General features: G+C 36.1%; 1 protein-coding gene across 2 annotated transcripts in view; it reads left to right on the forward strand.

Annotated features, from left to right (window-relative positions):
• The first annotated feature begins 351 nt into the window (after nucleotides 1-351).
• The window catches only part of ddr2a (discoidin domain receptor tyrosine kinase 2a), a 28,329-nt gene continuing 13,947 nt past the window's right edge, over nucleotides 352-14,733 (forward strand). Inside the window, exons 1-2 of one of the 2 annotated variants that reach the window (XM_079460974.1) lie at nucleotides 352-504; nucleotides 10,195-10,302. In XM_079460974.1, coding sequence (XP_079317100.1) covers nucleotides 10,221-10,302 — 82 coding nt within the window. In that variant the 5' untranslated portion in view covers nucleotides 352-504; nucleotides 10,195-10,220. The remainder of the gene's footprint in view (nucleotides 505-10,194; nucleotides 10,303-14,733) is intronic. The other variant, XM_079460975.1, reaches the window with a different exon arrangement.

Consider the following 14,733-nt stretch of genomic DNA (forward strand, 5'->3'; position numbering starts at 1 on the left):
TTTATTTGGGCGTTTTGGTTTAAAAAGGGCAATCTGACAATTCATAAACAATTTAGCAATATAATATATATATATTTTAAATATATTATTGACTCAGATTGGTCACGGGATCTGACTTAATTGAAACCTTCTGTATGGCATGAAGAATTCTGGGACTTTGGCAGCTTCCAGGAATCCTCAGAATGTTAGTTTTTCGGTCTCTCTCTCTCTCTCTCTCTCTCTCTCTCTCTCTCTCTCTCTCTCTCTCTCTCTCTCTCTCTCTCGCGCGCGCTCTCTCTCTCTCTCGCGCGCTCTCTCTCTCTCTCGCGCTCTCTCTCTCTCTCTCTCTCTCTCTCTCTCTCTTCTTTTTTTGCCTTCATCCAGAGGTGTCTTACATCAGCTTAGTGCGCCTGAATCTAAGAAACTTCGGAGCGAAAGAAAGAAGCTTATTTCTCTCCTCAATCATTTGCGTTACTTGGAATTATTAAAGTACCGGACAAATGGTTTAAAAAGGCAACCCAAACAGTAAGTTTGCATTCCTTCTACAAAAACATTGCTTTTCTTTAAATTCATTTTTAAGTAAAAATAACCATTTCTTCTATTTGATATTACATTCGTCTACGATTTAAAATGACGAATGAAAGAATAGGTGTTAAATGTGTCTGAATGGTGTGCCATAGTCTCTGTGTGAAACTGTTTGCATGGCAGGCTAAAATAGCGGATAGCAGAGCAACGTGATACTTGATACAGTGATTGAACTGATTGAACTGTGGCAAACCATCTGTGATGCTAAATGGACATTTTAACAAGCTAGCCGTTTGCGCATGTCGTTTTTCACCATAAAGTTCTGGATTTTGCTCATATGTAGTGTGCTACAGTATCTTTCATCGGGGAAACTGTATCAATCCACTAAAATGATCTCCACTGAGCTCCGCAAAGCCATAAGAGCTTAAACTCTAAACGTAACTTAAACTATCATTTGTTTGCGGATGCTACTTTCGTTATCCAATGCAATTGCAACGCATTATGTCATTTTTGAGTGTACCTTCGCTTTATGTCTGGGGTCATTGTGTACGTGATCTTTATTGTTCATGACCATGAACCATTACCAGCATCAAGAGTTTACATCTGTCCATATTCTTGTGTATTTGATTTTCTGCGCATTGACATGTCAAGGTATCTCGAGGTACCAGCTTCAGTGTTTTAGTTGCCACTGATTTAGGTTTTAACACTGTTTAATATATATTATGTAACTTGCTACAAGTGTGGAAGAATTTTCCACATGTTATCTCTAATGATTGTGTTTGTGGAATTTAGCTTATTGCTTTGGGTTAAGTAAAGAGTGACATAATCTCTCTGAGATAATAATGAGTCCGGGTATATCATTTAGTTCCCAATAAGCGTAAATCTAATTTCGTTACACTGGGATTGTTGGTTCAACTTAAAAAAATAAGTAATAATCTGTTTGCCTTAAAATTTGGAATTTCTCATTGAGTTGGCTAGTATTTTTAAGATGGATGAACTCAAATGGCAACCAAGTAACTTATTTTTTCAAGTTTATCATTGAATTATCCCATAAGCATTTAGAAGCAATTCGGGTGTATTAGACATGTGTATATTAGTCCACAATTTTTGAGGAAGAAAGCACTGACAACTTTTATTGAGTCTTGTATGATTCATGCAGCATGTCGTAAACTCTCGCTTTTCTGAAAAGAAATGTGAAAAAATTTTGGAGACCGACACTTGTTATTTAGGTTTAGACATTTCAGTGTGAAACGCCAGGAGACATTCTGGTGTGTTACTTGCAGGTGCACAGATAAACCAGAAAACAAATGTGTTCCAACAATGACCCACTGGAACTGAACACAGTCCATATAGCTTTACGAAAATCCCAATGTGACCTTCAGTTCCACGAATTCCAAAAGCGGACAGCCTATTTTATTTTGAAACACTACACTAAAAGTACAGATGGTAATAATGGTGTAGATACCCAAAGCCCTATAGGTTGTTTGCACATGAAGTTACAGCACTGCACGAAGTGCCGATGGAGGTCAGCAATTGATTTTCAACATAGGAATTCACTATAACAAACTCAAAATACCCATGTTTGCGTAGTTTTTGATTGTTCAAATCAATCAAACCATGAACAGTGTTATATTGTGTAGCAACAGTTGATAAAAGTGGGGGATGAACACAATCCGTTTGATCTAAAGTGATAAACTTGTGACAAGCGTTTCTCTCCCATAAAAGTTCATTATAATGAAACGTAACTAAAACAACGACTACGTAAAACCAAATTTATTTTAAAGCTTTAATAAACACTAGCTACTGTTAGAAGAACGAGCACTTATTCCAGGGATAAGGAAAGTCTTACATTAAGCTTGTTCTTCATAGAAGTTCACTATAAAGAAACCACATAACGTGGCTAAAGGCAGCGACGAGAACATAAAACTTTTCTGTTATCATGTTTATGTGAGATATTAGTGACATTATTTTGGTTTTCCATGGTTGTTGTGTTGGTACGTTAAGCCGTTTCTTTAAAATTGACTTCTATGGGGAAGAAATGTTTAACGCAAGATTTTTCACTTTATCTGTTTAATAAGGGCTCATTCTTTTAAAGGAAGCTAGTGTTTATTACAAGGACGGTTTGACAGAAATTTGGGCGTACCTGGTCGTTTTTCAGGTCGCTACATAGGTACTTTGAATTGGTCACTTGCTGCCCTCCATCCGCGCGCCTCACGCATCATAAAAACCATGTGATACAACCTATTGCCTCATAAACACTTATTGATTCATAATCTCCATTAGGCGTTCCATATCTTATCCATGTCTTCTAAAATATTATTTTGACTTTAACCCTTGTGGTCTTTGTCACTTTCAATTGTAGTTTATATATACTAACCAGAGTGCTTTCAATATCAGCTGTCTTTTGTCAACTGTGGAATGTGCCGTCTTTGTAAAACGTTCAAAAATCTGTTTGGAAATTTCAGTCACCTGTGCTGAAAGAGTGGAAAACAATCCCTCAACCTCATGATTCTGTAACGTGTGTCGTGCTGCCTCTACCGCTGCTCTTGCATCTGTTTTAACCATCACCTAGATCTCATTTTGCTGGAACTGCCACTTGATTTGGATTTATGCATTCCCATGGAAGTAAAATGTCTTCAATGCTATGGCCGTTGCTTTTGGGAGAACCGAAAGAGGTTTCAAATAAAAAACACATGTTCTTTTCATGCCTAAATTTTCAGGCGTGTAAAAATCAGTCTGGCGAGTAAGAGCCATTAACTTTAACACCACGTACGTACAGTAGTATGCCAAATAAAATGCATCGGAAATAAGCCACTATGACAATGGTACCAGCTTTTGTGGCTTGCGAGTATTTAGGAACAGTCAGTGCCATCCGGGACTTTTGGGGGAGCCCTGAGTGGTACAAGTGAGTCTAATCCATGCAGGACCAAACAAAGCATCCATGCTTTACTTCGTGCTGGTGACGCATGATTTCCATCCTTTTTTAAATGTGTGATTGAAGTCTAAACACTTGCCTGCAATGAGTATTTAAGGGAGACTCTAACCAAAAGTTATTTTCGTTTTCTAGAAAGGTGATAATCACATGCCCCAGAAGTCCCTAAAATGGCCACCAATTGAAACCAAATTTTTCTTGTGATGAGATGAAGACATTCACAATCTATACAACAGACATCTTAATACTCTACAGTTTGTCTAGACAGAATTCTATATAAAGAAATGAATCTATTCATATTTCATGAAAATATGCTAGTTTCAGAATATTTGTTGCTACACCTCACTATAAGTCCAAGTATGTATATTCAATATATAAATTCAAAGAGCACACTGTGTCCGTCCTCACTGCAAAATCACTATTTTTGACATTCATTTCCTCCTTCCTGATACGGGCCTCGTGATGTTTATGAAGTAACCAGGCTCTGTGCAAGGCCAAATTTAACTTAGAAAGCGTCTTTCGCCAACTGCATGCGAATCATGTTGACTGTGGAGCTTTGAAGAGACAGTTTAATGTGTTTTGCCAGTAAATTGGAATCAATTTAAATCCCTATATGTTAACGTGATGCAGTCTCAGAAGGGCCATGGCCTCTGTACTGCAAGTGTTGTGTTTAGAGGTTATTCTGATTACTTATTGCTTTTATACATATTCTTTGAACATAAAATAATCCTTTTAAGCAGGATTTTCTTAGGGATAATGCTGAATTCTTTCCACAGAATTTTTTAATTAATTCATTGATGTTTATTGTATTTTCTATGTGTTTTTACACGGGTATACTTGTTGTATTGCTCAGCGGTTGCTCTGGAGATTCTATGGAGTCATCAGAGATCATATTTCTCCACACATTGCTTATGATAAATAAAAATAGAAAAACTGTTGCTGTATGATACCGATCAAGTGGCATTCCTTGGACACACATCTGTATTATATTTTTCATCTTTAATGTTCATGAAACACTGCTGAACAACATTCCAAAGCTGGTATGGCAACTAGAAATGTATTGACACATTTGAGACACTAAAGATGTGACATCAAGGTTCATTGATCAGCACTAGGACAAGCTGTAACCTGCTGGGATGTTTTAAAATGAAATTTGGAAAAAAATTGCACAATAGATAGCAGTTCTTCCTATTGGCATTCGCAACACAATCTCACATCAATTTGTAACTATTACAATTTGTCTAATTTGTATGAATGCCTAAAATATCATATATTTTATTACGGTTTGCTTTCATGCCAGTGACGTTAGGTTCAGGGGTGGGGTTAGGGGAGGGGCTTTAGTATTGCTTTTTTCAAATAACCATACGTTTCAATATGAATTGTATGATTGTATGAATTCATATGAATTAGCCACTTTGTAAAATAGTTACGAATTCCTGTGAGTTCAGACTGGCATTCGCTGGGAATTAAACCACTGACCATGGGGAAAATAGTAGCGTGCTTTACCAGCTGAGGAAAATTGAGCCTGAGAGTACCTGAAAACATGTTGAAAATATTTTTGAAAACAATATATAGCCTTGACAATGCCTTGTTTATTTTTGTTATTACAATTTTTCCAATTCGGTTAAATTGTGTTTTCTGTGACGACTATTTGGCATTTAAGCCCAGGCTATTTTATTCGGACTGGCCCTGAACGATGCATATGTATAATGCCTAAATTAAACTGCCTTCCAGATCTTGATTCTCCTCATTGACCAGTATGATGAGGTAAAGGAATAAATGCTCCGTGTTGTTTAGGAATTAGTGGGTAGTGTTAAGTTTATGTAATCAAGTAGCACTTTTCTCAAGTAGGAAGTAGGAGCAGTTTTCTCAACCAATTTCAGCGGTTTATGATTTTGCCCTGTCCATAATGGCGATATTGTTGACACAAGACAGCAACGAGCGACAGCACTCAATGTGGCGTTGTTATTGGAGATGCACCGATATGTTGTTCAATAATAGTAGTCAATGAAAGCAATTATTCACATTTTTGGCTGTCAGCCGTTTAAAACAGATAAGCATCAGGGCCGATATATCCTGTCAATCAAAAGAGGACAGGACAAATCTATTGAATTTCTGTATGTAGAAAATGTTAAGAAACATCACCTGTTGTTCTGGATTAATAGTCATTATATACACTCAGAAAGAAAAAATTATTTAATCTTCAGAATCGGCATAGGCAGATATCAATCATTTACATTTACATTTATTCATTTGGCAGACGCTTTTATCCAAAGCGACTTACAAGTAGTTTTTTACAGTGGCACATTACTGCAGAGCAATCAAGAGATTTGAACCAGCAACCTTCTGATCACAAGCCCAACACTTTAACCCCCAATAAAAACTTTTTGTAATATAATTCATATTTTACAAAAATTGAATTCTGTAGCTCAGTGATTCAAGCATGGCGCTGGCAATGCCAAGGCCATGGGTTTGATCCCAGGGATTGCACATAATCAAAAACAATTGTATAGTATAATGTAATGTAAGTTGCTTTGGATAAAAACGTTTGCCCAATGCATGAAATGTTAATTAAACTGAGTAAAAAATATAGCTATGCGTGCACCCTGAATGTGTTCAAAACTGCACAAAGCTAGTGTAAATGTGATTCAAAGTTCCAGTTTACATGGCCATTTAATAACTTTAGTGGTCAAGCGTGGTATTTTTGCGTCATACATTCAGCATTTACAAATAACTGGATTTGTTATGCATTCTTTGTCACATACCAATTTATAAAGTGTGACAGTTTTACTGAAATGACTAAACGGCTCTTTATATATTTTTGTGATGTACAGAACGCTCTTCTTATAGCTAATTATCTGTGAATATATTACTGGCTTTCTCGACTGTACGTTTGTTTGAGTTCTCAGCACTTGTTGTGAATGCCACTCAAACTATCAGGTTATGCAAGTCTTCATGCACAACCTTGTCAATTTTATTTCATATTCTTACTTTGGGGAATTTCCTGTTGAAATGTCCTGTTGATGTTAGAACGCTTTTATTCACAAAGTTAAATATGTTGTATGATTATGACATTTAATTGTTTAATATAAGTATACAATCTTGGTATAGCTTATATGATTTATAGTCCAGAGAGTGGCTGTAACTGATGATGACAATTAAATAGGATTAAAGGAAATAGCTACTTCTGAACTAACTCTAGATTGTCTTCTCAAGTTATTTGACTGGGTAGTGACAGCTTCATAATACAGTATACCACTAGCATACACACATACTGGCACCATTGGTTTAGACACAAACCCTCTTATTACTTCCCCCGTTGTGCCTCGTCGCCCTTGTCCCCCTCAATCATTTTCATCTGTCTCTTTGCCAAATCACTCAGTGTGAACGCCATGATACGTGACATTGAGGAATGGCCTTAGAGGGCTGGTACCAATTTCAAACACCACAGGCCTTTTAATCATATAGTATGCTGTAAATGTGTGGAGCACATATGAAGGCCTCAATGGCAGCACTCCAGTATTTCCATATGTTTACTAAAGTCTCAATGTGGACCATATAATGTACTCTGTTCACACTCTGTCTGCAATATGTTCAAGGATAAAAACAGAAAAACCTAAACTTCTACTTGTTTTGTGCAGTATGAGAATATTTCAGTTGCCTTTGAAGCTAAGAAACTTTTTCTATAACATATACTTCATAGACCTGTCAGAATATGGAAAAATACTGTTCTTAACTGAGGATCTCTGAAAAGATCTTGCTGAAATGGGCTGTTGATGAAGTGTTAAATAGTGCTAGGAAGTTAGGAATGTGACTTTGGGATACGCTGGCAAAATAACACACCAAAGAATCCTCTCCCCACTGTGCTCTAACCCCAGTATGCACTGCAGAGAGTATTTGAGGGTCTGTGTAACCCAGGTCATGACTGCTCGTTCCCCTGTGTATCCTTTGCTTGGAAGTTCACACAGAGGTTTGCAGAGTCACACATGTTAACAAAACAGGGCTGTCTTTGCCGGAAAGGACATAGAACATTTATAAGAACCACCGAAATAAAGGAACAACTGTGTACTTAAAGAGACAGTTCATCTTAAAAACGTTGTCATCGTTTACTCGCTTCCTTTCTTTTGTCTGGCCAAAATACAATGTTTTGAAGATGTTAGTTTTTATAAATATTTTGGCATACGAGTTAGAAAATGACAGCAAAAATGGCAAAGAAAAGAGAAGCCGAGACGAGGCTTAACATCACAGATTTAAGGGCCACTCTATATACGTTATATCCATAAAATGAAATGTTTTTTGAACATTCACTATGGAAATAAGTCTGTTTAATCTTTAACGGCCTTGAAAGGTATTTTTTAAAGCACAAGCTTAAATGAGACAGAAAGAGCTGGAATATGCCTGATCTCTATGCTCATAACACATTTCTACTCTAGTGCTGTGAGGAAAGTTTTGTTTGGCTGGTGATGAAAACTTTTCCTGGATTTTTAAAGCATCCAACAGAGATACAGCGTCACTTTTGTTCCAGTCTTTAATCTGAATATGTATAACTTGAATGAATATGTGTGTTGTTGTTGTTTAAGTTAGCTAATGTACTGTTTAGTTTACATAATAGTCACCATTTCATTAACTTTTATTCATTCATTGTAAATATACAGTATGGGAGTTATGTTGAAATTAATATTTTGTCATCGCTACAATAGAAATCTTGATGCCTCACCCCTTCTATGCTATAGGATTTTATGGTCCGTTTCTTCAATATTCAAAGTAGTCCATTGAAGTTTTATTTAATAAAATTTTAGTTTTGCAATAAAATATCAAATTTCAGAAATATGCATATGCATTTACATCATTTGTACAAACAAGAGAAACAATTCACTTAAGGGAGTCTAAACTCTTGAACAGCAGTGTAAAAAATCTGTTCATTTTCTCCTGTCTTCCTGTTCGTGTTGCATAACCCATCATGAATCATGTGGGTCATATGCAGTTAAAAACAAGTGAGTAATCCTGGACTTGTTTACAATCCTGCAGGAACCTCTATTTTTCTGTTTATAATTAAAACCATTTTAGTCAGCTGTGGAGGTTTTTATGATACTATTTAAGATCTATATGAATCATGGAAACAAGAAGTGAGTTCTGTTAAATGTATCATGACATATAAAGTACGTAGTCACACGAATACCAAATAGAGTCGTTGGTCAGATTTAGATTGCTGATGATGAAGAAGGGTCAGAAGTGATAAAAAATGTACGCAACTGTCACACAAATTGAATGCATTTAATATGCTAAATTTAATAAATCACAAATAATAAGCTCTCCTCACTAATCAAAAACATTTACTTCTTAACTTTTAATCAAAGTAACTGAGTGCAGCTGTAGCACGTCAGAGGAGAACTGGCCCTCCCGACTTCCTCCCAAGTTTTTTTTCCTCTATTTATTCATCATTGGAGCTTTGGTTCCTCTCCACTGGGCCATGTTGGCTTGCTTACCGGGAGACTGCTGATATTAGATTAGGTCAGGGTTCCGTTAATTCCATGAACATTGCTTTATTATAATGGACTTTCTTACTCTTTCTATACCATGGCATGTGCTGTATACTGTATTCTAACTTTTTCTGTGTTTTTCTTTCTGTTTTGTTTTCTTCCTGTAAAGCTACAATGTTAAAAGCCCTATATAATTACAATTGAATTTAACTGTGGCGGTACCCTTAAAAATACACTTTGGACCTAGAGAGTGCATCTTAGCCCCTCAGGGGTGCATATTGGTGTCAAATGTGATATTTTTCTGTGTAGGGTTCACCCCATGAACTAAATAACTAGATATAATGTAGAAGTAGGAATGTGAACGGCACTTGACTAGAAGCTTTGTATGCTGGTTAGAAATTTTGTCTGATTTTAGGTTGTGTAATAACTGAGTATTCTAAATAGGGAAGAGACATCTTGACTGGACTGATCACTTTTACGGACACTCACACATTATCTGAGGTAATGTCTGACCAATAGTCACACTCCTCATTCACTGGTCAGTTGTTTATTTTCTTATACTTTTCAGGCAAAAAACTAACCAGTTTTGTGTTTACTATCCTTCAAACTAAATCATCTTCTTCCGGAATGAGTGAAAACAAATGGAACCTAGTTTTGTTGTGCATAAATGTCTGTGTACAAAGGAGACCTTCATAAACAACTCTGTTGATGGTCAGTTCTTGACGTCAAAGCATATTTCTTTCTTTGAATTGTTTTTTTGGCTCTAGCCACAAGGCTTTGTGAGGTTTTCCCTACAGTTTGTTTGATGGAGTAAAGTCAGTGCATTAATGAATAAATGGAAACTCCATTATTCACTGCAGGCAATTATTGCATCTTTATTGACCGTGTTAAAACCATACCCTTATTAAACAAAATATAAAATGTTTTCCTATTAAAATGTGTCATGAATTTTGACACGAGAATAAACAATAAACGAAATAATGAGAACCAGCCATTTTAAAGCAGTTCCCATGTGACACATAATATAAAATATGACATGAGAATAAGATTATTTGCTGAGGTGAATGGGCTTGTGATGAAATGCTGTTGGTTAAAATCTCAGTTTGAAAATATCCTTCGAAGTAACAACACTGCCCTTGAGCCTGGGCTGAACTCTTGTTAGATTGCTCCGGTATACTGGAGATGAATTATGTGGGCTACTGTTGGAGTGATTCCTAGATTTCCAAGAATTTCTACATTAGGTTTTCTAATCCTCTATATCTTTTCCTCATTCTCCAGGAGTGAACGTCCCATCTCCATTTGAGATGAAGCAGCTTTGGAAGATGCTCTTTCCACTCCTTATCCTCCTGTACCTATCGGGAGCTGTCAGATCTCAAGTAAATCCAGGTAAATATATGCTGCTTTCTTTGAATAATTGTAAAGCACAACACTAGTTACCACTAGATCCTTAAAGAGACAGTTCACCCAAAAAGAAAACATTTATTTACCTTCATGTACTGTATATGACTGTGGAACAGAAAGTTGTTTGGTTACAACATTCTTCAAAATATCTTTGTGTTCAGCAGATCAAAGAAATTCATAGAGGTTTTAAATGACAAGAGGGTGAGTAAATATAGAATTTTCATTTTTAGGTGAACTATCACTTTAACTAGTCTATAATATTAGATTGATAGAACAGCCAGAGTAGTGGGGACATCGATGACAGAAACTAGCTTTGAGGTTAAACTCAAAACATGTTTGAAAATATATGAGACAAGTCACCATGGAAATTGGTTGTTGTGATGAACAGCCAGCCTGTGGTAAAAGCCTCAGATTTTATTCTTCAAAAATGTTTTCTCAGGTTAGCATGCTGCAATTTGCATTGTTATTCTTGATGAAGTAAATTACTTATAGAGGTTTAGTAGTTCATCTCAAACTCATAGACATCAGCATGAGAAGTTCTGAATACGGTTTGAAAGAGACTCCATTCTTCCAACTCTCTTTTCACTCTGCCATGGGTGGTTTGCGGGGAGGAAAGTGTGATGTCAATGTGAGGCTCAATTATATTTAACAAGAAAACCAAAAGCCAGCTCATGGTGAGAAGCCATACAGTAGAGACTTAAGCAAAAATCTGGATGGCAGATAATACCACCATGGCCAGAGGCCATTTCATCTGGGATCCCCCAGGATGAAAACCACATTGTTCTTGTACTACATGGGTCTTTATAGGGATAGTTCATCCAAAAATAAAAATTCTGTCATCATTTATTTACTGTCACGTCATTCCAAACCTCTATGACGTTTTATAATTCAGCAGAACACAAAAGAAGATATTTTGAAGAATGTTGGTAACCAAACAATATTGGGCCCCATTGACTCCCATTGTATGGACACAAAACCACTGAGACGATTTAGAAAATATCTTCTTTTGTGTTCCACAGAAGAAAGTCACATTACAGGTTTTGACTAAACTGAGGGTGAAAAGATTGACAAAATAAAAAAAAATGTCACTATCCCGTTTAGCTTGAAGAAGTCTGCATTTGTAGTGGTTTGAGGATCAGTAGCACGCCAATGCAATAAGTCATGGAATGCATCATTTTCTTTACTGGTGTCTTTTATAGACGTATTGTGCTTTAATGTATGTGAGAGCAGGATACCAGTTCATCCATATTATTTAATTGTCCCTGTGCTCGGTCAAACTACAAAGTAATGTTTGGCTTGTTACAAAGTCAACACATAATATGTAAAATGCTTTGTTAAAATATTTGCTTTGTGTGGTTTATGCTCAAGGAGTCGGAGTTGTTTAAAAAGTCTTTAGATGGACTGCGGTATAGACAAAAATAACAGAATTATACTCCGCTGGGCCTTTGCTGCCTAAATGTTCTTGTTACTCACTAGAACTGTGAGTTCAGAGACAAGTGTGCAATTCTTGCCCACTTTAATTTCTGAGGCTAATTTTCTCATGAGCTGTATGTGGCTGCTGCGCCGTACAGTACATGTTTACCTATAGATGATGGATGATAAAATAGTGCCTTATCTGTAATCTTAAACAAACGTGCCAGGATCAACTCATGTTGCTTTATTTTTTTCCAGTGATGGTTGATATATAAGAGTTTAGAAAAAGGTACCATTGGTTGACATATAAGAGTATTAGCTACATGTTGGCTTTTTAAAAACATGTAACTTGGTATAAGCAAGCACTTATTGAACTATTGCTTCCTTATGACAAATCTCTTTATTGTTTTGTAATTTCTTTGTAAGGCATTTTGGATAAAAGTGTCTTCTAAACACCTAAATGTAGTTAACAAAAGAAGATATTTTGAAGAATGTTGGTAACCAAACAACATTGGGCCCCATTGACTTCCATTGTATGGACACAAAACCACTAAGACGATTTTGAAAACAAAACAAACTAACTTACATGTCATTACATACAACGGCAATTTGTCTACGAAATGTATTATTCTTTTCTAAATATATGTCTTAAATCAAACATAGTCATAAGAAAGATGAATCAATGCTGTGAAAATATTTTGCTTATTGTTGGTTCATGTTAGCTAAATAACTATGTTAATCAATGGAACCTTGACCTAAACTGTTACCATTTTATAAACAATGGTTACAAATATTATCCTAGAATTAAAGTGATATGAGTGAGTGTACATCTTCATTATTAAAAAAGTCAAAAAAGTGTCTGCCAGACCTAAACCTTTTTAAACAGCTTTAATTATATTTTATCATTGAAATTTATGTTTATTTAAAATATTTAATAAAATCTTATATTTTTTACTGTTATGACCTTAAGAGAATAAGAGAATAATTGTGTAATTACTTTAATTTTGGAAAAAAAATGTTTGTCGTCAGATATATTGCTGCTGTCTTTCTGAAACCTTTCTAGCTATAATAAAAGTATGTGTTTTTCCATTTCCCTGGAAAACAGTGAATTTGGACATGTGAGGTTTCAGAAGGACCGCGGTAACGGTGACATGTAAGTCAAAATGATGACATTCATTGCCATTCTTTAACACACTCTCATAAAAAATAGTACAAAAGCTGTTACTGGGCGGGAACTCGCAATATGTACAATTTAGGTACCAGTGTGTATCTTTGAGGTACTAATATAAACTGTTTACGTGCAAAAGTTTACTTTTTGTAAGGGTACCACCCCAGAGAAAGCTTTTGCACCTTTTTCTCTGTGAGTGCACTTTTCTCTGTTTGCTCAAATCCAGACTACTACAAAGAGTTCTTTTAGCAATACATTATGGTATCCCAAGTAAAGAAACAGAATATTATTGCTTCCCATCACAAATCTTCAGTTAAGAGTTGTTTTAAAGGCTAGTGGTTAATAAAGAAAAAACAGCATGCAAAAAGAGTGATGAAATGTTATGGGACAGAATCCATCAGTCAGACCTCATTGAACTGCATGCGAGATCACTGAGGGTCTGACCTTGCTTTGAGTTTATTATTGAATGTAGCAGGAGAGCAGGCGTGATTGTTTACAATGGATTCAACAATCAGACTGGAGTCTGTGGCTTGTTCATACCAGACGTTTTGACAACAGGAAAGTAAATTGAATCGGCTATTATTTATTTTTTCTTTCGTTTTTGTTCCATAGTGTTTTTTTTTTTTTTTAGTTATTTGTTTCTTCAGTTCTTAACTCGTGTTTTTCTCACATGACCTCAAAGCAGAACTGCATGTAAAATACAGTATATACAGTTAATGTTTCATACGCTCAAAAGCTTTTCTCCAAAGGTGATGAATTTCCGTTTCTTTCCGGAGAGAGAGATTGCAACATGCTTTAACCCCTGTAAATATCAGTTCTGCTCCTTTATATTTCCGCTGGAAAGAAGAAACACATTTTTCCTACTTCTGGAAAAGTGTGCTGCAGGACTTAGTGAGATTCCCACTGCCAACTTTCCTCTGTTTAAAATTCCCAAGGACTGTAGTTATACCATCCTACTCGCTCCTTTTTTCCACTTTGAGTAATAGACTCCTGCTTTTTTCTCTCATGTTAAAAAGAAATGAACTGTAAGTGCCACTCCTAACGTTTTACACATAATAACATGTGTGTGCATGTTTGTGTACATGTGTGTAGGGTTTTGGAGCCTGGACTTAGAAAGCAAACACTGAGAAACAAACGTGCCATTCACAAGGTATTACAGATGGAAAAAATGCATTGGCGATGGGGGAATAAGCATCACTTTGACCAATGAATTACTGCAGGAGCCTAAAGTGGCCAATAGGAAAAGAGCGAAAGGAAGAACCGTTACCCACCATCCCTCTTCACACAGCTTTTAGTGTTTTTCCACCTTTCTGAAGTGAGGGATATTTATAGGCTCAGTAACTATCTGATACTGAAGTTGTAACAGTCCTTGCAGGAAGGGTAGGGAAAAAGTTAGGAGCTGTCAGTAGGGTGAAAACCTTCGGTTAAAAAAAATATATTATTGACATTTGCATAGAATTGCCTGTAAATGTTTTGTTGTCTAGTGAATTATTTATAATAGTCCTCACTACTAGAAACAGATATGCAAAAAACAGTACAAATCTTTTTCTTTACATTTAACAAGGCAACTTACACGTGACTAAACCATATGTTCTAATAGTATGTGTGGTCCTGAGGATTGAACCCACAACATCGGAAATTTTGTTGAGCTACTGGAACACCTTAAAGGAACGACATCTCTGACTGTTATTTGAGACCGTATATCAACACACAGTTGGCTCTGTGTCTGTAATTTCACTGTCCTGGGCCTTTGCAAGACTTGTGATTCCTTCATGTGGCACTCTTGTGTCAATTGTGTAACACTGCTTTGCCTGCATTCACAAAGTTCTGAGAAC

This window comes from Barbatula barbatula, assembly GCF_947034865.1.
Source record: "Barbatula barbatula genome assembly, chromosome: 7".
NCBI lineage: Eukaryota > Metazoa > Chordata > Actinopteri > Cypriniformes > Nemacheilidae > Barbatula > Barbatula barbatula.